At 48.8% G+C, this 24,229-nt stretch overlaps 1 protein-coding gene across 2 annotated transcripts in view; it reads right to left on the bottom strand.

Annotated features, from left to right (window-relative positions):
- The window catches only part of pfas (phosphoribosylformylglycinamidine synthase), a 224,335-nt gene that overhangs the window by 19,586 nt on the left and 180,520 nt on the right, over positions 1–24,229 (bottom strand). Inside the window, exons 17-25 of one of the 2 annotated variants that reach the window (XM_041190696.1) lie at positions 11,245–11,376; positions 10,600–10,830; positions 9,363–9,543; positions 9,049–9,132; positions 8,430–8,585; positions 8,223–8,342; positions 7,923–8,068; positions 5,833–6,043; positions 4,757–4,851 (exon numbers count right to left, since the gene is read on the bottom strand). In XM_041190696.1, coding sequence (XP_041046630.1) covers positions 4,757–4,851; positions 5,833–6,043; positions 7,923–8,068; positions 8,223–8,342; positions 8,430–8,585; positions 9,049–9,132; positions 9,363–9,543; positions 10,600–10,830; positions 11,245–11,376 — 1,356 coding nt within the window. The remainder of the gene's footprint in view (positions 1–4,756; positions 4,852–5,832; positions 6,044–7,922; positions 8,069–8,222; positions 8,343–8,429; positions 8,586–9,048; positions 9,133–9,362; positions 9,544–10,599; positions 10,831–11,244; positions 11,377–24,229) is intronic. The other variant, XM_041190698.1, reaches the window with a different exon arrangement.

The raw sequence follows: 24,229 nt of genomic DNA, 5'->3' as shown, positions 1-24,229 counted from the left end.
CTCCGTTCTGCTAGGGTAAGTCACTCTTCTCATCACTCTCAACTCACACTCTCACAAACCCATCACACATCTACAGGGCCCTCACACTGCCAGTGCAAGGGGCATCACCATTCACTCTTTCACACTCACTGTCATTGTCCTCATCCCTTCCACTCACCACCCACACAAGCCAGGTACATTTATCATCTGGCCTGGCAGGCGTCCTGCTTACACTCTCCCCATCTCTATTCATGCAGGACAATCCGGCACATAAGAGACAGTGAGGTCGCAGACCAGTGGGGGAATGCCTGAAATCAAGTTCCTCATGGACTTTGAAAACAGAGCCATCCAGCTGGCTGGCGAGGATCTGGACCGTTCCTGTGCTGACGGTGAGGTCGGCGCTGCTCTACCAAATGAGGATCCAGCAACGCAACATCCATCAGACAACCATGTCGTGAGTGATGTGTCCTCTTTCAAAGGCCACTGCCATGCACTAATTATTTCTCCCTGCTTTCGCAAGCACATCTGCCAAATAACCCACACAGTCCATGACCCTGGGCCTCCAATCAAGCCCCAAAGAAACCTCTGAAGAGGAAGCTGAAGGCATCCTCCCTGAAGTCCCGTCACAGCGCTCACCCATGCTCTCCACCAGCATAGAGATACACACCTCAATGGGACTGGGCTTTAGAGTAGCCTCGGGATCACAATCTGGTGAGCACATCACGCTGTCTGATCCACAGCAGTCAGAGGCAGGGACTTCCTAGGTCATCGGCACTTAGAGGAGTGCTGGAGGCCAGAAATTTACTGAGTCTGAGTCAGATGAGGAGTCTCTGGATTCGGTCATGTCACAGTTGCTGGAGCTGCAAAGGCAAACTCGGAAACATCAGGAACAGATGTCCGCTGCACTCCTCAGATTGCAAGGCATGATGGAAGAGTCTGTCTGCCTTCAGTCTGAGGTGATAGCGCCAGCATACTGACGCACCAAGGTTAAGACTGGTAGGGTGGCAGTTGCCATGGAGACCTTGGTCCAGGACGTCACTCCTGCACTGATGCATAAGCTGAACTCCATCGCTGATGCCATAGTTGGCCTCCAATAGCGTGCACATGAGAAGGGTGCGAGGCAGCTAGACTTCACTCTAGCTTTCCCGTCTCCTCAAGGAGTCAGCCAGAGGCCCTTTGGCACCCATAGGGAGGAGGATCAGCAGGTGCACACCCCAGGGCCATCCATCCAGGTGACTCTGAGAGTGTCTAGCCCATCTGAATCCCCTCTTCCTGTGACCTCAGCAGCTCCAGCTTCACAGGCTGAGGAGGATGCTACTCTCACACAGCAGGACCTGAAAGGGCCCTCCAGAGGGTGCCCGCCAAAGTCATCACAGACAAGGCATCGCATTCAGTAGGCTGCCTCCACCTCTGCTGTGGATGTCTGGGGAGCACCAAGACAGGGTTAGGAAAGGTAAGAAGATGTAACTCTTTTGTAGTTAAACCAATCATACTAAATTAACAAAATAAAGGATAAATCAAGCACAGCCCCTAAGTCAGGTCAGCTGTGAAACCAAGGACAAAGTTTAAAGGAAACTTACAAACTTTAAACCAAAATGTGATTAAAGGGGTCAATAAAACACCCCAGTTCCCGCAGTGCCCATCGAGCACAGAAGGCCTCAAGAGTGCCAGCAGACACCGCGTGCTCCCTCTCCAGAGACACCCGGCCGTGAACGTAGCCGCAGAAGAGGGACAAACAATCGGACGGGACTCCCCCCCTGCACAGCCTGGGCACGAGTGTTAATCACTTGTACATACTGTTCACTATTGTAAATAAACTCCCAAGAATGTCTCCCTACCTGTGGCTCCTTGTTCTGATGAGCAGTGTTCATGTTACTCAAGATGTGAAACCTTTCTGCACAAGTTAAAGGAAGGTGTATCAGTCCAGGGCCTCTTCCCTATGCTCTGTGCAGCCCTCAGACCAAAGTGATGGTCCGGTCTCACACTCCCTGGGCATATTAATGATGCCTGCACCTCATTGCTGCCAGAATGTTGTGGGTCACAGAGCACCGTCATTCTCTGTGTGCTCTCAGCACCTTTAAGGTGGGGCTGGCCCCGCATCTCTTCAACATCTGTGACCAGTGATGCTGTGCTCCTGAAGGGCTCAGATGCTGAAGGCAGACAAAGGATCAGATGCTTTTAAAATTTCATGGCTGTGTCTCTGAGCACAGAGCACAAGCGAGCTACCCTCAGCCAGACAGGAGTCAGACATTCTCAGAGGTTTGGCGAAGATTAATGGGCTGTCCTCACTGCATGTCATTGTCATCCTCCTGCAATCGAGTGACTACTAGGGCCTCCGCTGTGTTTGCATGACATGAGCACTATCCAGAGCCAGGCTGGATTCAAATGTCCATAGATGCGATTTGAGGATCTATGGTGTCTTCCCAGTGCATATCGTTATACCTTCACTTTGCTGCAGTCTGAGGCCACCACATGGGCGTCATCAGCCACGGCCTCTGTGGGTAGTCCTTGTCTCCAAAGAGCCAACCCTGCAGCCTCTCTGGAAAAGACGTCAGGGATCTGTGACGAACTAAGAACGTAGGAGTTGTGGACACTCCCTGGAAACCGTGTGCAACCTGCAGGATGCGATTGTGGTGGTCACACACCAGCTGAACATTCAGCAAATGGAAGCCCTTGTGGTTGACATAGTTGACCACTTGTTGCCCTACAGATCTGAGTGACACATGAGTGCAGTCGATGGCATCTGCACCTGCGAGAAACCTGAGATCTGGGCAAATCCAATCGCTCTTGCATCCTGGCTCTCCTGGTCCCAGGCCAATGAACAAAGTTGTGTGCCATTGCAAATATGGCATCTGTGACCTCATGGATGCATTTGTAGGTGGAGGCTTGTGATATCCCACAGAGGTCACCTGTGGAGCCCTGAAAGGAGCCACCGCATAAAAATTGAGGGCCACGGTCACTTTCATGGCCGCTGGCAGTGGAGGCACTCCATGTCCCCATGGCATGAAATCCTGCAGCAGGTGGCAGATGTGACCAACCACTCCCTAGACATGCGCAGTCTTCGGTGACACTGGTTCTCAATTATCTGCAGGATTGAAAGGCAGCATCTATAGACTCTGGGTCTACCTAGGTGCCAACCAGTGACAGCTTGCTGTGGCCCTTCAATGACATATGTGGGGCCCCCCAGCCACTCCTTCTTCCTGAGGGTGCTGCTCCTCCCTTTGCACAGCCAGGTGCCTCCGTCGCTCTCTTCTCCATCATCTTCGCTCTCTGTAAGCCATGAGGCATACAGCTAGGTTCACCAGGCTCCATGCTCCTGATGTACTCCTCCTGCAGGATGAAAGAGAGAGATTTGTGGGTCAGCATGGGTGTACTAAAAACCTCTGTGGTTAAGTCAGAAGGCCCTTAACGCATTCTAGAGTGTTGGCCACCACTTGGATGGCCATTTCAATGCGCTGCATGGCTGCCTGAAACCCCACCCACCTCTGACAGACCGACTGGCAGCAGCTTTGCCCATTGGACTGTGCGCTGTGATCTGAGCTCAGATGTAGGTATTTTCCTAATTTGCACTTCAAGGCTGTGCTGTTAGCTTGAACCATGGGGGAGTGTGGTCCAAAGCAGGATGCTGACATTGCAAGGGGCTGTGAGCGGCTCCAGCAGTGACTGCTCCATGGCCAGCTTTAGCAAGGAGATTGTGCAACTTGCACAGTCGTCCAATTGTTCTGCAGTCCATTAAAACGCTCATTAGTTTGCAGATCTGGAGCATTTACATGCCTCTGCATTGCTTGAGTAGGCAGATAAGCTACAGGTCTGACTCCAGGCATATCGATGTGGCTGCATCTGAACGGTCTCAGCTGTGGTTACTTTAAACATGGTTTCGCTAATGCATAGCTGCTTCCGTCCCCACCACCCTGCACGTGCTTGTGCACTACCTTCAACCGTAGGGCAGCCCTTGCCCATCTACACCAACGCGCCTTGACCTTGAAGTCCAAAAGCCAACCCTCGCAAGTGCTGCACAACGTTACTGTGCACTCACCTCAGAGTTCCCCTCGAAGCGCAGCCGCCAAGTGCACTCCTTATATGCTTATATGTGCTGTTGTGAAACAAGTCAGTGTATGGGGAAGGGGAGCGATTCCGGCTGGCTGACCTAATAATGATATGCAGATGTATTACATTGAGGTTCCCAACATCTGATGGTCAGAAATGTGGCCTGCCACCGATGGGCTGAGTGGACGATCACAAACAGGTTTTACAACATTATGAAGCCAGTTTTTGGCCTTCACACCACATTGTCTGCTCACGCCACTAAGCATGCGTGATGCCAGCAGGCATAGACCATTCTGCTCACTGGGTCTAATTCCTGGATGTCGCTTCCTACCAGGTGTGACCCACCTCTGTCACCGAGAACCCCTGACCCAGAGTGGGACCCCAACACATCCGACTCCTAGAGAGCCATCGCCCATTTGCAGAGACACCTCAAATGCGATGCCGAGAGTGGTTGCCGGGGCGACGCCGGGAGTGGACGCTGAGAGAGGATCGCGGGGTGAACACACTGGCTCAGTGCTCAGAGTCCCCTTGTCTGACACCCACAAAACCCTGCCTGACAGCGAGACAGACCCCCATCCAGATCCCACCCAGCAAGACAGCGGGACAAATTCCCACTGAGAGAGACGCTGAGACAGACCCCCAACCCGAGGCTGATACACACCACGCCCTCACCCAAGTCTGAGGGGCCTCTTCACTGAAGCAGTTTAAGTTTGATCTGTTCGGCTCTCACCTGGAATCCGGCCATTATAAGTGACGCCACCATCTCCCTGTCACCGTTACTCCCCTCTTCCCGGATCACCGCAACTCGTGGCTCCGACAGTCCTACTGACATCGTGAAAGATAGTATCAGCACCCGGAAGCATTAAAGACAATAGTGATAAATTCAGTGACAATTGAAGGGCAGGTTACATATTAAAGGAAATGGCCAAAAGCTAGAGACAATTGGAAGGTACTTTGGATCACAGTTACAGGCCAGAGTATCGCGGGAGCACTCACTGAAGGGGTCTCACGGGGTTGGGGGCGGGATTATAGTCACAGGTATTCACTCAGTATTGTCCGGCGGTGGGGCGGGGTGGGGGGCTCACAAAGGAGTCACTCAGTATTGATGAGGGGTCGTGGAGGAGGTCACGAGGTATTGATCAGAGGTCGTGCAGTGGTCACTTGGTATTGACCAAGGGTCATGGAGGGGGTCACCCTGTATTGGCCAGGGGTCATGGAGGGGGTCACCCTGTATTGGCCAGGGGTCATGGAGGGGGCGTGTGAGGGGTCATGGTATTTACCAGGGGTCGTGGGGGGTCACTCAGTATTGACCACGGGTCTTGGAGGAGGACTAGGGGTCGTGCAGGTGTCACTCGGTATTGACTAGAGGTCATGGGGAGGTCACTCAGTAGTGACCTGGGGTCACATGGTATTGACCACTGGTCATGGAGGGGGGTCACTCGATGTTGGCCAGGGGTCTTGGAGGGGGTCACTCGGTATTGGCCAGGGATCATGGAGGGGGTCAATCGGGATTGACCAGAGGTCATGGAGGGGGTGGATCACAGCAATTACCAGGGGTCGTGAGGGAGGGGCTGCTCACTCAGTATTGACCATGGGTCTTGAAGCGTGTCACTCGATGATGACCAGGGGTCTTGGAGGGAGCCGCTCGATGTTGACCAGGGGTCGTGGAGGGGCTCACTCGATGTTGACCAGGGGTCGTGGAGGGACTCACACGGTATTGACCAGAGACTAATCATGGCATGCTCATTCAGCAATGAGCGGGGTGTCACAGGGTGTGGTTTGAGAGATTTATGCTCACACACTTACCTAAGCCAGTTGATGGACTGGGCTGGTGTGCTGGTTGGAAGCTGAGCTTGTATTGGGGAGCAGTGCGATGCTCCATGCCCCGCTCCTCCTCCTCCACGCACATCCAATTAGACTGTAGCCGCTCCAGCTGGAAACTGGTCTCCTCCCACCAGGATCGGAGAGTGGCTATTCTCTCCAAGAGAACCTCCTCCCCATTCACTTGCACCTTCACCTAGAACAGTCACCACGATAAACACAAGCAACAAATGGAGATAAATCAGCCCCATGAAGCCCTCCCTCCGATCCCTACTCCACTGCCGATATCTGTGACTTGCTGGATGTAAGTCAGGCACTAACCATTCCCCATGTCTCAGGCCACACAGTGGTGGTTGGTTGGGTCCTGGACTATAGAGGATATCACAGCCTTACCTCATGTCCCCAGAGGACAATCAGTTAAAATAGCAGGTAATAGCAGGAAAACCTCAGGCCAGAGATGTCGAGTGTTACTTGATCTGCATTTTTCACTCTTGCAGCAGAATGGGATCGTCCTGTGCACTCTGTGCAGAGCTCAGTACCACACTGATGGAGTGGAACATGGAAGTAATCTGGAGCTCAGGGTGTAGGGCAAAAATGTGCACTGTAAGGGTGAAGCTGTCTTGATCGGAATTGTGTGAAGTCCCTGAGAAGCAGCAGCGCCTCATATCCTGGCATGCCTGATAAGCGGTCACTCCCCATGTTCTGGGGTCTGTGATAAATCAGTCACTCCCCATCTTCTGGGGTCTGAGATGAGCGGTCACTCCCCATCTTCTGGGGTCACTCACCGTGTCCTGGGGTCTGTGATTTACGGTCACTCCCTGTCACCTGGGATTTGTGATAAGCGGTCACTCCCCATGTTTTGGGGTCCACGATAAATCAGTCATTGTCCGTGTCCTGGAGTTTGTGATAAGCGATCACTCCCCGTGTTCGGGCGTTTGTTATAAGTCAGTCACTGCCCACGTTCTGGGTCTGTGATAAATCAATCACTCCCCCTGCCCTAGGGTCAGTGATAAGCGGTCACTCCCCGTGTGTTGGAGTCTGTGATAAGCGGTCACTCCTCCTGCCCTAGGGCCTATGATAAGCGGTCACTCCCCATGTGCTGCCATCAGTCACTGCCTGTGCCCTGGGGTCTGTGATAAATGGTTACTCCCCATGTTCTGGGGTCTGTGATAAATGGTCACTCCCCATGTTCCGGTGTCCATGATAAATCAGTCTCTGCCCATGTCCCAGGGGCCTATGATAAATGGTCACTCCCCATGTCCTGGGGTCTGTGATAAGCGGTCACTCCCCGTGTGTTGGAGTCTGTGATAAGTGGTCACTCCTCCTGCCCTAGGGCCTATGATAAGCGGTCACTCCCCATGTGCTGCCATCTATGGTAAATCAGTCCCTGCCTGTGCCCTGGGGTCTGTGATAAATGGTTACTCCCCATGTTCTGGGGTCTGTGATAAATGGTCACTCCCCATGTTCCGGTGTCCATGATAAATCAGTCTCTGTCCATATCCCAGGGGTCTGTGATAAATGGTCACTCCCCATACTCCGGTGTCCATGATAAATCAGTCTCTGCCCATGTCCCAGGGGCCTATGATAAATGGTCACTCCCCGTGTCCTGGGGTCTGTGATAAGCGGTCACTCCCCATGTACTGGGGTCTGTGATAAGCAGTCACTCCCCGTGTCCTGGGGTCTGTGATAAGTGGTCAAACCCCGTGTCCTGGGGTCTGTGATAAGTGGTCAAACCCCGTGTCCTGGGGTCTGTGATAAGTGGTCAAACCCCGTGTCCTGGGGTCTGTGATAAGTGGTCACTCCCCGTGTCCTGGGGTCTGTGATAAGTGGTCAATCCCCGTGTCCTGGGGTCTGTGATTAGCGGTGACTCCCCGTGTCCTGGGGTCTGTGATAAGCGGTCACTTCCTGTGTCCTGGGGTCTGTGATAAACGGTCACTCCCAGTGTCCTGGGGTCTGTGATAAGCGGTCACTCCCCATGTCCTGGGGTCTGTGATAAATCAGTCTTTGCCCATGTTTTGGGGTCTGTGATAAATGGTCACTACATTTTCCAGTATCTGTGATAAGCGGTCACTCACCATGCTTTGGGGTCCCTGTCCAGTGGTTGATCCAATTCTCCAGCACTGAAGGTCAGCTGCTCTGTAGCGAGCACTCACTTTGTCCACAACCATCTCCGAAACCTCCAGCACCAAACCCAGCTCCTCGGAGAATAGCAGCTCAATCACTGCAAGAAGTCAATAACTGAGAGTCAATGCTGTGGTGGAGGGGTGGCAGGATTAACGAGGCAGCGGGAGGGACTGGATTTGGGCTGGGCAGGGGAGGGGCGAGGTGGTGAGGGAACCGGGCACTCAGATTATTACGATATGTCCGTCACTCACCGCTGGTGTCGCTATTTGAAATGTCAATCTCCATCCCATAGTTCCCTGCGATGGCCATTTCAAGCAGACAAGTGAGCAGACCCCCATCACTGACATCATGGCCGGCACTCAGCATGCGTTCTGCGAGCAGGGGAAGGGAATCAGTGAGAAACATTGAACTGGGAACAGTGGCGAAAGCGTGCGGGTATTCTGGGTTATAGGACTCACCCTCCAGGAGTTGCTGAGTGACAGCAAAGCAGGATGCCAGCTGGTGTGGACTATCCATATCTGGGCACTCACTGCCGATCTGCAAGTAACATTGAGCCAAGGCACCTCCTCCCATCCGATACTGACCAGGATTGACCGGTACATATAGGAGCACCCCTGGAACAAGGACAGAGTGACAGCACTGGATGAGAACAGCACTATAGAATATATCAGAGGCCATTGGAGCCCCCACACCTGTACCCAGGTCCCCTCGCATGTGCCCCCATGCATCTGCCCAGGCTCCCACACATCTGCCCAGGTCCCCACATCTGTGTCCAGTCCCCCGACCCCTGTACCCAGGCCCCCATAGCTGTACCCAGAACCCACCTAGACTCTGCAATCCCACAGCCAAAAAGCCAAGTCTTGCCATCTGCCCCGCACCCCGGTACCGCACTGGCACCCTCTGTACCCCAGCCCATGACCCTTGTACAACCCCTGTGGTTGCCTTGGAGCTGCGACCCTTCCTCCGTTCCCCCTGCCCAAAGCCAGGTGACCCCATCCCATGTAACCCCATCCCCGGACTCCACCCCTGTTCTCCTGCCCTCCCACCCTGGATCTTGCTGTACACCATCAGCTATACCTTGTCCATGGGGATTTTTCAGGTCAGGGGTCACAGTGCAGGTGATGTCGGGACACACAGCATAAACCGAGATCACGAGGGAACCTGAAAATCATGAGAGAAAGGAGCACCAGTCAGAGAAACTGAATGAGAAGGTTTCTGTTAAATGCCCTGAGGGACAAGGCCAAAGCTGAAGAGAAAAAGTACACAGTCAAACCAATAGAGGAAATAAGAGGGACAGACAGAGAGTATGAAGGAGATGCAGATGTCCAAAAAGCTGGCACAGGCACAAGGGGCCAATTGAAATTGGCTATGTCCTGTTTTCCTTCCCTTACCTGGGGCTTTCACTGTCTCCTGTCCCACACGAGCTGCCATACTCAAAGAATCCTTCCCACCATCCACAGCAACTCCGAGCTCGGATAACGTGAGGCACATAGCCTCGCAGGCATCGTATAGAGCAGCCCCCTCACCTGGCAACTTAGCTGGCCACATCCAGTTAGCGCTACATTTCACATCCTGGCACAGAGAGAACAAATATCACACCAATTGCCAGGCGAGTAAACATTGCACACCAGGGAATGACTGGCTGGGTGAGGGATGGGGACCTGGGGCCAATTCAAGCAGGCAGCATATGGCAGGCCCATGGGGTGGGGTTCTTGCATACAATGGAAGGGGCACAGTGAAGGAGGGGTTTGTAGGCAGGAGCAGCCCAGGTATGGGGTTTGCGTAGAGCAGGAGCGATTTCGAACAGCTTACAATAGGTGGGGCTCTGAATGCCCAGACTGAGCGGGGCCCCAAGCACTCACTGTGTTTAGGACAGGCGGGCTCATAATTGCTTATCCCTGGTGGGGTTGGAGGGTTTTTTTTTAAACAGAAAGCAGGGGTTGGGGCCGTTTACTGTGGCAGACATGGCTATTTACTAGGGAAAGGATTGTGGGTGTTTCCAGCAGTCAGGCAGAAGGACTGTTCACAGTACACGGAGGTCAGGCAGAGTTTATACTGGATGGGGTTTAGGAAGGGTGTAGTGGTGTGTGCAGCGGCTGGGTGGCAGGTGTGTTCACAGCAGCCGGTGTCTGTGTGCTGAGAGCGGGAAGAACTGCGGGGCCTGTACAGTGGGCGGCGTTGAGGTCAATCAAAGTGGGGGTGGGTGAGGGTGCTCACAGCAGTCAAGCTGGGGGTAGTGGGGGCCTGATTACAGCGGGCGGTCAGGCTCCGGCCTGGTTACAGCGGGTGGTCAGGCTCCGACCTGGTTACAGCGGGCGGTCAGGCTCCGGCCTGGTTACAGCGGGCGGTCAGGCTCCGGCCTGGTTATAGCGGGCGGTCAGGCTCCGGCCTGTTTACAAGCAGGTGGTCAGGGTCATGGTTTCATCACTGAATTAAAAGCAAAATACTGCAGATGCTGGAAATCGGAAATAAACACAAAAAATGCTGGAAACACTCAGCAGGTCTGACAGCCTCTGTGGAGAGAGGACAATGTTACTGTTGAGTCCAATATGACTCTTCCTCAGAACTCACTGCTAAACTGCTCAGTTGTTCCAGCACATGGTTTTCATCTGTCACTTCATCACTTACTCTCAGTTCATTCACACGTGCGAACACGAGGTTAGTTAAAGCCTCTCCAATGGCCATTCGGGCTCCTGCGCCAGGGTCAATCAGGCCTTTGATTGGCTGCTCTCCAATAGCAGTCGCTGCTCCCACGGTATCAAAATATGAGAGGGCAACAACTGCAACATCAGCTAAAGGGGTGTGGAGTGGCCCTACACACTGCTGCTGGGCAACCAAACCTGTCACTGAACGGTCGACCTGTGAATGGACAGAGTGAAGATTACCTAGCACTGCAAGCATAAACCCCAAAACCCACCACCCACCACCACCCCAGAACTTGCCCAAACCCAACCCCCACCATCCAAGAACTTACCCAAACCCCACTGCCCCCACTCCAGCACCAACCTGCGTACCAACCTCCACCCCAAGCCACAAATCCTGCCCATCTGAATCCCAGTCCGTCAGGTCCCTGCTTAAGGCCCAATTTGTCACCCTATGAAAGGGTAAATTGAGATCACTATGCATCTGTTCCTGCCGACCTCTAATCCTGCGACATTGAACAAAACTGCCCTACCCTCAACAATGACCCTCCTGGCCACTGCCCAACTTATTCCAGGCCCCTCTCACCTTATTGGTGAGGTGACTCCCTCCCTGACCTTGGCCCCTTCTTACCTTATTGGTCAGATATCTCTTGCTTGCCACTGAGGGCAGCCGTAGCACACGATTCAGAGCATCCCTCACAGTCAAGTTAGTGGGAAGGGCCAAAGGTTGAAGGTTGGATTTTGTATGATTCAATATGAACTCCTGCAGAAATAGGTATTCAAGAAGTAAGGGAGATGCAGCAAAACAGTTTAACATTTGACGTAGTGTTACCTGTAGTGAGTGAGGGAGGTGGACTCGGTCAGTGTTTCAGCACAAGTTTAGGATATTGATTCAGTGTGGGGTCCAGGTTAGAGGAGAGTGTGTCTCAAAGTAGGGTATAAATCTATCACAGTGAAAAGCGACAGTCTCTTTGTCCCACCACAGAGCTTAAGACAACAAGTAGCACCAACCAGCCCTAAAAATGAGGTGCCAAACTGGTAAAGCTACAACACAGGACTATTTACATGCCAAACAGTGGAAGCAACTTACAATAGACAGAGCTAAGTGATCCTACAGATCTGATCTACTACATCCTGTTGTGAACGGTGATGGAAAATTAAACTAACTGGAGGGGCTCCAGAAATATTCCCATCCTCCATGATGGGGCAGCCCAGCACATCAATGCAAAAGGTAAGGCTGAAGCATTCGCAGCAATCTTCTGCCAGAGGTCCCCAGCATCACAAATGTCAGTCTTCATGCAATTTGATTCACTCCAGGTGATATCAAGAAACAGCTGAAGGCACTGGATACTGCAAATGCTATGGGCCCTGACAATATTCCAGCAACAGTACTTGTGCTCCAGAACTTGTCACACCCCTATCCAAGCTGTTCCAGTACAGCTACAACACTGGGATCTACCCGGCTACGTGGAAAATTGCCCAGAGTATGCCTATACGCAAAAAGCAAGACAAATCCAACCCGGCCAATGAAGCATGTAGGGCCCCATCAGTCTACATCATTAGGAAAGTAATGGAAGGGGTCATCAGCAGTGCTATCGAGTGGCACTTGCTTAGCAATAGCCTGTTCACTGTTGTCCAGCTTGGGTTCCACCAGAGTCACTCAGCTCTTGACCTCGTTACAGCCTTGGTTTAAACATGGACAAAAGAGCTGAATTCCAGAGGTGAGGCGAGAGTGACTGCCCTTGACATCAAGGTAGCATCTGACCGAGTATGGCATCAAGGAGCCTTAAAGGGGTCAATGGGGATCGGGGGAATACTCTCCACTGGTTGCAGTCATACCTAGCACAAAGAAAGATGGTTGTGGTTGTTGGAGATCAATCGTCTCAGCTCTAGGACATCACTGCAGGAGTTCCCCAAGGACCCAGTGTCTTAGGCCCAACCATCTTCACAGCCGCTTCATCAATGACCTTCCTTCTGTCATAAGGTCAGAAGTGGGGATGTTTGCTGATGATTGCACAATGTTCAGCACCATTCACAACTCCTCAGGTACTCCTCAGCTCCAAATGCAGCAAGACCTGGACAATATCCAACTTGCGCTGACAAGTGGCAAGTAACATTTGCACCACACAAATGCCAGGCAATGAACATCTCAAACAAGAGAGAATCTAGCCATTGCCCCATGACATTCAATGGTAACACCATCACTGAATCTCCCATGATCAACATCCTGGGGATTACTATTGACCAGAAACTGAACTGAACTAGCCATGATGCACAGTAGCAGCACTGTGTACCATCTATAAGATGCCTTGCAGGAATTTACCAAGGCTCCTTAGACAGGACTTTCCAAACCCACAACTACTACAATCTAGAAGGACAAGGGCTGCAGACACAGGAACACCATCACCTGGTAGTTCCCTCCAAGCCACTCACCATCCTGATTTAGAAATAATCGTCATTCCTTCACTGTTGCTGGGTCAAAATCCTGCAGCTTCCTCCCTAACAGTACGGTGGGTGTACCTACACCACGTGGACTGCAGCAGTTCAAGAAGGCAGCTCACCACCACCTTCTCAAGGACAATTAGGAATGGGTAATAAATGTTGACCTAGCCAGCGATGCCCATATCACATGAATGAATAAGAGGAAAGTGTACACTAAGTAGGCTTCCAGAATAGTACAATGAAGAACCAACGTGGGGTCAGGCTATTTTAGATTTAGGATTATGTGGTGAGAGAGGGCTAATTAAAAATCTTGCTGTGAAGGAGCCTTTGGGCAACAGTGACCATAATACTATAGAATTTCACATGAACTTTGAATGTGAAAAACTTCATTCTGAAACCCAGGTCTTAAATCTAAACAAGGGAAAGTATGAATGTATGAAGGACGAGTTGGCTAAGGCGGATTGGGAAAATACACTTAAAGATTTGACGGTAGACAGACAATTGCTATAGAAGTACTACACAGTCTACAACAGATTTATACTGCTCTAAGGCACAAACACCAAAAGGGAAAGCTGAGTCAACCATGGTTAACTAAAGTTAAAAATTGCATTAAATCAAAGGAAGTGGCTTATGAGGCTGCCAGAAAAAGTGGTAAGCTCGAGGATTGCGAGCAATTTAGAACCCAGCAAAGGAGGACCAAGAAACTGATAAGGAATGGTAAAGGAAAATATGAATACAAGCTAGCGAGAAACAAAGATAGGCTGTAAAATCTTCTTTAGGGATGTGAAAAGGAAAATTCTATCTCGGACAAATATAGGTCCATTACAGGAGACAAAGAGTTTAGGGCGGAGAGCAGGGAAATGGTAGAGGAACTGAACAGTTACTTTACGGAAGATGATAAAGAAAATCTCCCAGAAATACAAGGCAGCCAAGGGAGTTGTGAAACTGAAACACTGAAAGAAATTAATATTCGTAAAGAGGTAGTACTTGAAAAGTTAACAGGATTGAAGATCGATAAATCCCCTGGACCAGGTGAGCTTCATCCCAGAGTGCTGAAAGAGGTGGCTAGAGAGATAGTGGATGCATATATTTTTATTCATTTATGGGATGTGGGCATCGCTAGCAGGGCCAGCATTTATTGCCTGTCCCCAATTGGCCTTGAGTAGGCAGTGGTAAACTGCCTTCTTGAGCTGCTGCAGTCCATTTGGTGTTAGGGAGGGAGTTCCAGGATTTTGATCCAGCGACATTGAAAGAACATAGATATATTTCTTAGTCAGGATGGTGAGTGGCTTGGAGGGGAATTTCCAGGTAGTGGTGTTCCCATGTGGTTATCTTTCAAAATTCTACAGATTTTGGAAAGGTTCCTGCAAACTGTAAAGGAACAAATGCACCCCTACTATTTAAGAAGGGAGGAAGAGGGAGAATGGAGAACTACAGATCTGTTCAACGTCAGTAGTAGGGAAAACATCAGAATCTATTATAAAGGATGTCATAACTGGACACTTAGAAAGGAATGATAAAATTGGGCAGAGTCAGCATGGATTTATGAAAGGGAAATCATGTTTGACAAAACTGTTGGTGTTTGCTGAGGATGTTACTTGTAGCATAAATAAAGGAGAGCCAGTAGATGTAGTGTACTGGATATATAGGTTTTTTGATGAGCTCCCACACAGGAGGTTAGTGAATAAAATTAGAGTTCATGGGATTGGGGGCAATATACTGGCATGGATTCAGGACTAGTTAACAGACAGAAACCAGAGAGTAGGAATAAACAGGTCATTCTCAGGATGGCAGTCTGTTACTAGTGAGTTATCACAAGGATCAGTGCTGGGCCACAGCTGTTCACAATCAATATAAATGATTAAACAAAACTAGGTGGGAATGTAAGTTGTGAGGAGGATGTAAAGAGGCTTTAAGGGGACTTGGACAGGCTAAGTGAATGAGCAAGAAGATGGCAGATGGAATGCAATGTGAATAAGTGTGAAGTTATCCACTTTGGTAGAAAAACAGAAAGGCGGAGTATTTCTTAAATGGTGATTGATTGGGAAGGGCGGGTGTCCAAAAGGGACCTGGGTGTCCTTGTCCTTGAGTCACTAAAATTGAGCATGGAGGTGCAGCAAGCAATTAGGAAGGCAAATGGCATGTAGGGCTTCATCGCAAAGGGATCGAAACATAGAAAATAGGAGTAGGCCATTCGGCCCTTCGAGCCTACTCCATCATACATTATGATCATGGCTGATCATCCAACTCAATAGCCTGCTCCTGCTTTCTCCCCATATCCTTTGATCCCTTTCGCCACAACTTTCCTTCTTAAAAACATACAATGTTTTGGCCTCAACTACTTTCTGTGGTAGCGAATTCCACTGGCTCACCACTCTCTGGGTGAAGAAATTTCTCTTCATCTCAGTCCTAAATGCTCTACCCCATTTCCTCAGACTGTAACCCCTGGTTCTAAACTCCCCCACCATTGGGAACATCCTTCCTGTATCTACCCTGACTAGTCCTGTTAGAATTTTATAGTTATCTATGAGATCCCTCCTCATTCTTCTGAACTCGTGAATATGATCCTAACCGACTCAATCTGTCCTCATACGCCATCTCAGGAATCAGTCTGGTAAACCTTCGCTGCACTCTCCCTCTAGCAAGAACATCCTTCCTCAGATAAGGAGACCAAAACTACACACAATATTCCAGGTGTGGTCTCACCAAAGCCCTGTATAATTGCAGCAAGACATCCCTGCTCCTGTACTCAAATCCTCTTGCTATGAAGGCCAACATACCATTTGCCTTCTTTACCGCCTGCTGCACCTGCATGCTTACCTTCAGCAACTGGTGTACAAGGACACCCAGGTCTCGCTGCACATTCCTCTCTCTCAATTTATAGCCATTCAGATAATAATCTGCCTTCCTGTTTTTGCTACCAAAATGGATAACCTCACATTTGTCCACATTATACTGCATCGGCCATGCATTTGCCCACTCACTCAGCTTGTCCAAATCACAGTGAAGCATCTCTGCATCCTGCCCACAGCTCACCCTCCCACCCAGCTTTGTGTCATCTGCAAATTTGGAGACATTACATTTAGTTCCCTCATCTAAATCATTAATATATATTGTGAATAGCTGGGTTCTCAGCATCGATCCCTGCAATACCCCACTAGTCACTGCCTGCCACTCGGAAAAAGACCCGTTTATTCCTATTCTGTTTCCTGTCTGCCAACCATTTTTCTATCCATCTCAATACGCTACCCCCAATCCCATGCGCTTTAATTTTACACGCTTATGTGGGGCTTTGTCAAAAGCCTTCTGAAAGTCCAAATAAACTACGTCCACTGGCTCCCCTCATCAACTCTACTAGTAACATTCTCGAAAAAATTCCAGTAGATTTGTCAAGCATGATTTCTTTCATAAATCCATGCTGGCTCTGTCCAATTCTGCCACTGTTCTCCAAGCCCTTAACTATTAAATCTTTTACAATGGACTCGAGAATTTTCCCCACTACTGACGTCAGGCTGACTGGTCTATAAATCCCTGTTTTCTCTCTGCCTCCCTTTTTAAATAGTGGGGTTACATTAGCTACCCTCCAATCTGTAGGAACTGTTCCAGAGTCTACAGAATCTTGAAGATGACCACCAACGCATCCACTATTTCTAGGGCCACTTCCTTAAGTACTCTGTGATGTAGATTATCAGGCCCTGGGGATTTATCTGCCTTCAATCCCATCAATTTCTCCAACACCATTTCCCTACTAATACGGATTTCTTTCAGTTCCTCCCTCTCACTAAACCCTGTAATCCCCAACATTTCTGGTATGTTATTTGTGTCCTCCTTTGTGAAGACAGAACCAAAGTATGTATTTAGTTGAAAACAAAAACAGAATTACCCGGAAAAACTCAGCAGGTCTGGCAGCATCGGCGGAGAAGAAAAGAGTTGACGTTTCGAGTCCTCATGACCCTTCGACAGAACTAGAGTTCGAGTCCAAGAAAGAGTTGAAATATAAGCTGGTTTAAGGTGTGTGTGTGTGGTGGTTGGGGGGGGGGGGCCAGAGAGAGAGAGAGAGAGAGAGAAGTGGAGGGGGGTGTGGTTGTAGGGACAAACAAGCAGTGATAGAAGCAGATCATCAAAAGATGTCAACAACAATAGAACAAAAGAACACATAGGTGTTAAAGTTGGTGATATTATCTAAACGAATGTGCTAATTAAGAATGGATGGTAGGGCACTCAAGGTATAGATCTAGTGGGGGTGGAGGGAGCATAAAAGATTTTAAAATATTTAAAAATAATGGAAATAGGTGGGAAAAGAAAAATCTATATAATTTATTGAAAAAAAAAGGAAGGGGGAAACAGAAAGGGGGTGGGGATGGAGGAGGGAGCTCAAGACCTAAAGTTGTTGAATTCAATATTCAGTCCGGAAGGCTGTAAAGTGCCTAGTCGGAAGATGAGGTGTTGTTCCTCCAGTTTGCGTTGGGCTTTACTGGAACAATGCAGCAAGCCAAGGACAGACATGTGGGCAAGAAAGCAGGGTGGAGTTAGAAAAATTTATTAATTTTGCTTCCAATCTCCACCCCGCCATCATTTTCACGTGGCCCATCTCTGACACTTCCCTTCCCTTCCTTGACCTCTCTGTCTCAATCTCTGGTGACAGATTGTCCACCAATATCCATTACAAACCCACTGACTCCCACAGCTACCTCGACTACAGCTCCTTACACCCCACTTCCTGTAAGGACTCCATCCCATTCTCTCAGTTCCTTCGCCTCCGTCGCGTCTGTTCCGATGATGCTACCTTCAAAAACAGTTCCTCTGACATGTCCTCCTTCTTCCTTAACCGAGGTTTTCCACCCACGGTTGTTGACAGGGCCCTCAACCGTGTTCGGCCCATCTCCCGCGCATCCGCCCTCACGCCTTCTCCTCCCTCCCAGAAACATGATAGGGTCCCCCCTGTCCTCTCTTATCACCCCACCAGCCTCCGCATTCAAAGGATCATCCTCCGCCAACTCCAGCATGATGCCACCACCAAACACATCTTCCCTTCACCCCCCCCCATCGGCATTCCGTAGGGATCGCTCCCTCCGGGACACCCTGGTCCACTCCTTCATCACCCCCTACTCCTCAACCCCCTCCTATGGCACCACCCCATGCCCACGCAAAAGATGCAACACCTGCCCCTTCACTTCCTCTCTCCTCACCGTCCAAGGGCCCAAACACTCCTTTCAAGTGAAGCAGCATTTCACTTGCATTTCCCCCAACTTAGTCTATTGCATTCGTTGCTCCCAATGTGGTCTCCTCTACACTGGAGAGACCAAACATAAACTGGGCGACCGCTTTGCAGAACACCTGCGGTCTGTCCGCAAGAATGACCCAAACCTCCCTGTCGCTTGCCATTTTAACACTCTACCCTGCTCTCTTGCCCACATGTCTGTCCTTGGCTTGCTGTATTGTTCCAGCGAAGCCCAATGCAAACTGGAGAAACAACACCTCATCTTCCGACTAGGCACTTTACAGCCTTCCGGACTGAATATTGAATTCAACAACTTTAGGTCTTGAGCTCCCTCCTCCATCCCCACCCCCTTTCTGTTTCCCCCTTCCTTTTTTTTTCCAATAAATTATATAGATTTTTCTTTTCCCACCTATTTCCATTATTTTTAAATATCTTAAAATCTTTTATGCTCTCCCCACCCCCATTAGAGCTATACCTTGAGTGCCCTACCATCCATTCTTAATTAGCACATTCGTTTAGATAATATCACCAACTTTAACACCTATGTGTTCTTTTGTTCTATTGTTGTTGACATCTTTTGATGATCTGCTTCTATCACTGCTTGTTTGTCCCTACAACCACACCCCCCCCTCCACTTCTCTCTCTCTCTCTCTCTCTCTCTCTCCCCCGCCCCCCCCCCCCCCCCCCCCCCCCCCCCCCCCCCCCCCCCCACCCCCCAAACACCTTAAACCAGCTTATATTTCAACTCTTTCTTGGACTCAAACTCAAGTTCTGTCGAAGGGTCATGAGGACTCGAAACGTCAACTCTTTTCTTCTCCGCCGATGCTGCCAGACCTGCTGAGTTTTTCCAGGTAATTCTGTTTTTGTTTTGGATTTCCAGCATCTGCAGTTTTTTTGTTTTTATCTATGTATTTAGTTGGTCAACCATTTCTTTGTTCCCCATTATAAATTCCCGTGTTTCTGACTGTAAGGGACCTACATTTGGCTTCAGCAATTTTTTTCTCTTCACATAGCTATAGAAACTTTTACAGTCATTTTTTATGTTCCCTGCAAGCTTACTCTTGTACTATATTTTCCCCTTCTTAATCAATCCCTTGGTCCTCCTTTGCTGAATTCTAAAGTGCTCCCAATCCTCAGGTCTGTTGTTTTTTCTGCCCAATTTGTATGCCTCTTCCTTGGATCTAATACTATCTCTAATTTCTCTTGTAAGCCATGGTTGGGCCACCTTTCCTATTTTACTTTTGTGCCAGAAAGGAATAAACAATTGTTGCAGTTCACCCTCTTTGAAAGTTTGCCATTGCCCATCCGCCTTTAAGTAATGTTTCCCAATCCATCAAAGCCAACTCACACCTCATATCATCGTAATTTCCTTTATTAAGATTCAGGACCCTAGTCACTCTTCATCTTGATGAAGAATTCTATCATATTATGATCGCTCATCCCCAAGGAGCCTTGTGCAACTAGATTGCCAATTATTCCTTTCTCATTCCACAATACCCAGTCTAGGATGGCCTGTTCTCTGTTGGTTCCTCAACGTATTGGTCCAGAAAACCATCCTATATACACTCCAGTAATTCCTCCTTTACGGTATTGTTACGAATTTGATTTGCCCAATCTATATGCAGATTAAAGTCACCCATAATTAGAGATGTACCTTTATTGCATGTGTCTCTAATTTCCTGTTTAATGCCATTCCCAATATCACCACTACAGTTTGGGGGTCTATATACAACCCTCACTAATGTTTTTTGCCCCTTAGTGTTTCTCACCCCTACCCATACAGATTCCACATCATCAGTGCTAATATCTTTCCTCACTATTGCATTAATTTCCTCTTTAACCAGCAATGCTACTCCACTGCCTTTTCCTTATATCATACCTGTTTACATCTATTTGCGCGGTTAATTGTGAATGCTCCTTGTGTTAAGACACAAAGCCTTAAGGCTTGTCTTTTTAACATTACTTGTCCCATTCCCACTATTTTTCACTGAGGCCCTGTTTGATTCTTGTCCTTGATTTCTCTGCCTATCACTTTTCTTATTCCCCTTTCTGTCTTTTGTTCTTGTCCTTGATTCCCCTTCCTCTGACTCCTTGCATAAGTTCCCATCCCCTGCCATTTTAGTTTAAACCCTTCCCAACCACTCTCGCAAATATTCCCCCTAGGACATCAGTCCCGGTCCTGCCCAGATGTAACCCGTTCGGTTTGTACTGATCCCACTTCCCCCAGAGCTGCTCCCAATGTCCCAGGAACCTGAAACCCTCCCTCTCACACCATCTCTTCAGCCATGTATTCATCCGATATATCCTGCTACTTCTACTCTGATTAGCACATGACACTGGTAGTAATTTGGAGATCATTACCTCTGAGGTCCTACTTTTCAACTTACTTCCTAACTCCCTATATTCTGCTTTTAGGACCTCATCCCTTTTTATTAACCTATGTCGTTTGTACCAATGTGTACCACGACCACTGGCTGTTCACGCTCCCCCTTCAGAATGTCCTGTAGCCGCTCTGAGACATCCTTGATCCTAGCACCTGGGAGGCAACATACCATCCTGGAGTCTCATTTACAGTTACAGAAACGTCTATCTATTCCCCTTACAATTGAATCCCCTATAGCTATTGCATTCCCACACTTTTTACTCCTCCTCTGTGGAACAGAACCAACTGTGGTACAAAGAATTTGGCTGTTGTTGCTTTCCAGAGAGGCCGTTCCCCCCAACAGTATCCAAAGCGGTATATCTGTTTTGCAGGGGAATAGCCACAGGAAATTCCTGCTCTGCCTGCCTAGTCCTCTTGTTCTGCCTGGGGGTCACCCATTCCCTCCCTGCCTGTGGACTCTTAGCCTGCGGTGTGACCACCTCTCTATACGTGCTATCCATGATACTCTCCGCCTCGTGGATGCTCCACACTGTCCCCAGCCGCCGCTCCAGCTTCAAAACCCAGGGTTCCAGGAGCTTCAGCTGGAGTCACTTCCCACACACATTCTGGCCCCGGACACTGGAAATATTCCTGGCTTCCTACATAGACCAGGAGGAGTATACCACGGCTTTGAGCTCCCCTGCCGTGACTTACCCCTTTAAATTAAATTAAACCTTTTGAAAGATACTTAATATCGAATAATATCAATTACTCTAGAGCCCTTCTTCTCTGCTCATCGTTACAGAATATGGCCCTTACCAACGATGAACCACAAAATAAGTCTTTAAAAACTATAAGCGATTAAAGTATTAAATACTTACCTGGACATACTCATGGTACTCAAAGGATCACCTCGTTCCCTCCTCACCAAACTCCCTCAGTCACTAAACTCCAGCTTAAGCACTCTACTGCAGCCCAAAGCAGCACTTCAGTGCAGACTTGAGTACAAGAGTCAAGATGTATGCTGCAATTGTATAAAGCCTAGGTGCGACCGCACCTGGGGTATTGTGTACAGTTTTGGTTTCCTTACCTGAATAAGGATATACTCGCCATTGAGCGAGTGCAATGGAAGTTCACCAGGCTGATTGCTGGGATGGTGGGATTGTCTAATGAGGAGAAATTGAAGGAACTTGGCCTGTGTTCTCTTGTGTCTCAAAGAGCGAGAGGTGATTGCATTGAGATTTCCAAAATTCTTACAGGGCATGACAGAGTAGAATGTTTCCCCTGGCAGGTGAGTCTAGAGCCAGGGGAAACAGTTTCAGAATAAGGATTAGGCCATTTAGGACTGAGATGAGGATAAATTTCTTCACTCAGAGTAAGGTGAATCTTTGGAATTCTCTACCCCAGAGGGCTATGTAAGCTCAATCATTGAATATGTTCAAGGCAGAAAGATAGAATTCTGGAGACCAATGACATCAAGAGATAGGGAGATAGTGCAGGAAAGTGGTGCTGAGGTAGATGGTCAGCCATGATCTAAGTGAATGGCAGAGCAGGCTCAAGGGGCTGAATAATCTACTCCTGCTCCTGTTCCAATGTTGTTGGAAGATAATCAACTGAGCCCCTGGGCATCGCTGCAGGAGTTCTTCAAGATAGTGTTCTAGAGCCAACCATCTTCAGCTGCTTCATCAATGACCTCCTATCCATCTTAAGGCCAGGAGCGGGGATGGTCGCTGATGATTTCAACACCATTTGTGACGATTCAGATACTGAAGCAGTCCATGTCCATATGCAGCAAGACTCGGACAACATCCAGGCTTGAGCAGATAAGTAGCAAGTAACATTCGTGCCACACAAGTGCCAGACAATGACCATTTCCAACAAGAAAGAATCTAACCATCGCCCCATGACATTGAATGGCATTGCCATCGCTGAATCCCCAACTATCAACATCCTGGGGGGGGTTTACCATTGACCAGAAACTGAACCTGACTAGTCATATAAATACTGTGGCTACAAGAGCACGTCAGAAGGTAGGAATTCTGTGGCGAGGAACTCAATCGTGGCATAAGTCAGGAATGTGACGGAATACTCGCCACTTGCCTGGATGAGTGCAGCTCTGAAAATACTCAAGAAACTCAACACTATCCAGGACAAAGCAGCCTGCTTGATTTCCCCCACCCCTCATCTGCTAACTTAGATTCACTGTCTCACCAGTGACAGCAGTTTGTTCCATCAACACGATGCAATGCAACCCACAAACAAATAAACAAAAGGGGGACATAATTATAAAATAAGCTCCAACAAGTTGTCACAACAGTGGATTACAGCCCCAAATTACTTACGGGGCATATTGAACTTTTTTAGAAAGATGTGTGTTTTTTGAAAAGACATACAAGCAAAAGCTGGCTGAGAATGTAGAGTAACCACTTTCTGGAAAATTTCTACATGGATTATACTTTACCGACTAGTCCAGAGAGAAAACGGAGAGTCACACCTAAAAAGGTGTGGCCAGAACATTACGTCATGAACATAAGACAAGACTACAAAAAGAATTGGGATTGCTGAGAACGCAGCTAAAATGGGAACAAAGAGTTAGAACTCCAAGCAATAGAATGTGAGAGGAGAAGAGGAGGAGAGAGGAAAGAGAAGAAGAGGAAGCTTTCTAAAAAGAATGGAAGGAGAGAGAGGAAAGGAAAAGGGAGGAAGCTTTCCAAAGAATACCTGCAAAGGAAGATAAAGGCAACTGAGGCAGGCAGAAAGATAGCACTCCTGAAAAGTCAGGAAAAATTATGAGTCAAAAGGAGCTGAAAGGACTGGAGGAAGCCAGCTGGGATCTGTTGGAATACTTGCAATCAAAGAGGCAGGGAGCACACAGCCAAAGTCTGCAGATAGGCAGAGAGTTGGAGGGTGTTCAGGGGCCCAAAAGGAGGCAATAGACCCAGTGAGGGTCAGAGTAGTTAAGAAACAGCTTCTTGAATTTGAAAAGGCCAAGGTTAGGTGTGCAGAGTTAACGAGGGTCCAGAAGAGACCGGTGGAATTTAAATCAGGCAAAGAGCATGACCTGGAAATTAAGTGAGAAGGTACAATTTTTTCCAAATTAAAACAGGGACCAGACGAGTTCCAAGACAAGTAAGGAGACAGTGAGAGAGATGTCATGCCCGGCTGCAGAGCCACTAGAAGTTAAAAAGGGCCAAAGACAGGCCTGCAGAAGTACAAAGAAACAATGTAGAAGCTGAGCAATTTTAAAGGATCAGAGCAAGGCCGGCAGGAATGAAAAGGGTCCATGAGGGACCTATAAAGGTTAAAAAGGGGGACAGGAATAGGCCAATGATCTGTTTGGCAAAGGGCTTCATGGCAGATTTAAATAGGGACAAGGGGAGTTCCCAAACAGAAAGGCAGATAGTGAGGGAGATGCCTCACCCGGTTAAAGAACCACAAAAGAGTATGACAGGAGCCAAACATCCACTTGGAGGCAGTAATGTTCTAGGTGATGTGGAACAAGTTAGGGGAACACAAATTCCCAAGGGAACAGAGGGTGCTAACGAACCAGTGTTCTGTTTGATCGATAACTTCATGGCAGATTTAGATGGG

This window comes from Carcharodon carcharias, chromosome 7 (genome assembly GCF_017639515.1).
Source record: "Carcharodon carcharias isolate sCarCar2 chromosome 7, sCarCar2.pri, whole genome shotgun sequence".
Taxonomy (NCBI): Eukaryota; Metazoa; Chordata; class Chondrichthyes; order Lamniformes; family Lamnidae; genus Carcharodon; species Carcharodon carcharias.
The sequence above is the reverse complement of the archived record's forward strand: the minus strand, read 5'-3'. Positions and strand labels throughout refer to the sequence as shown.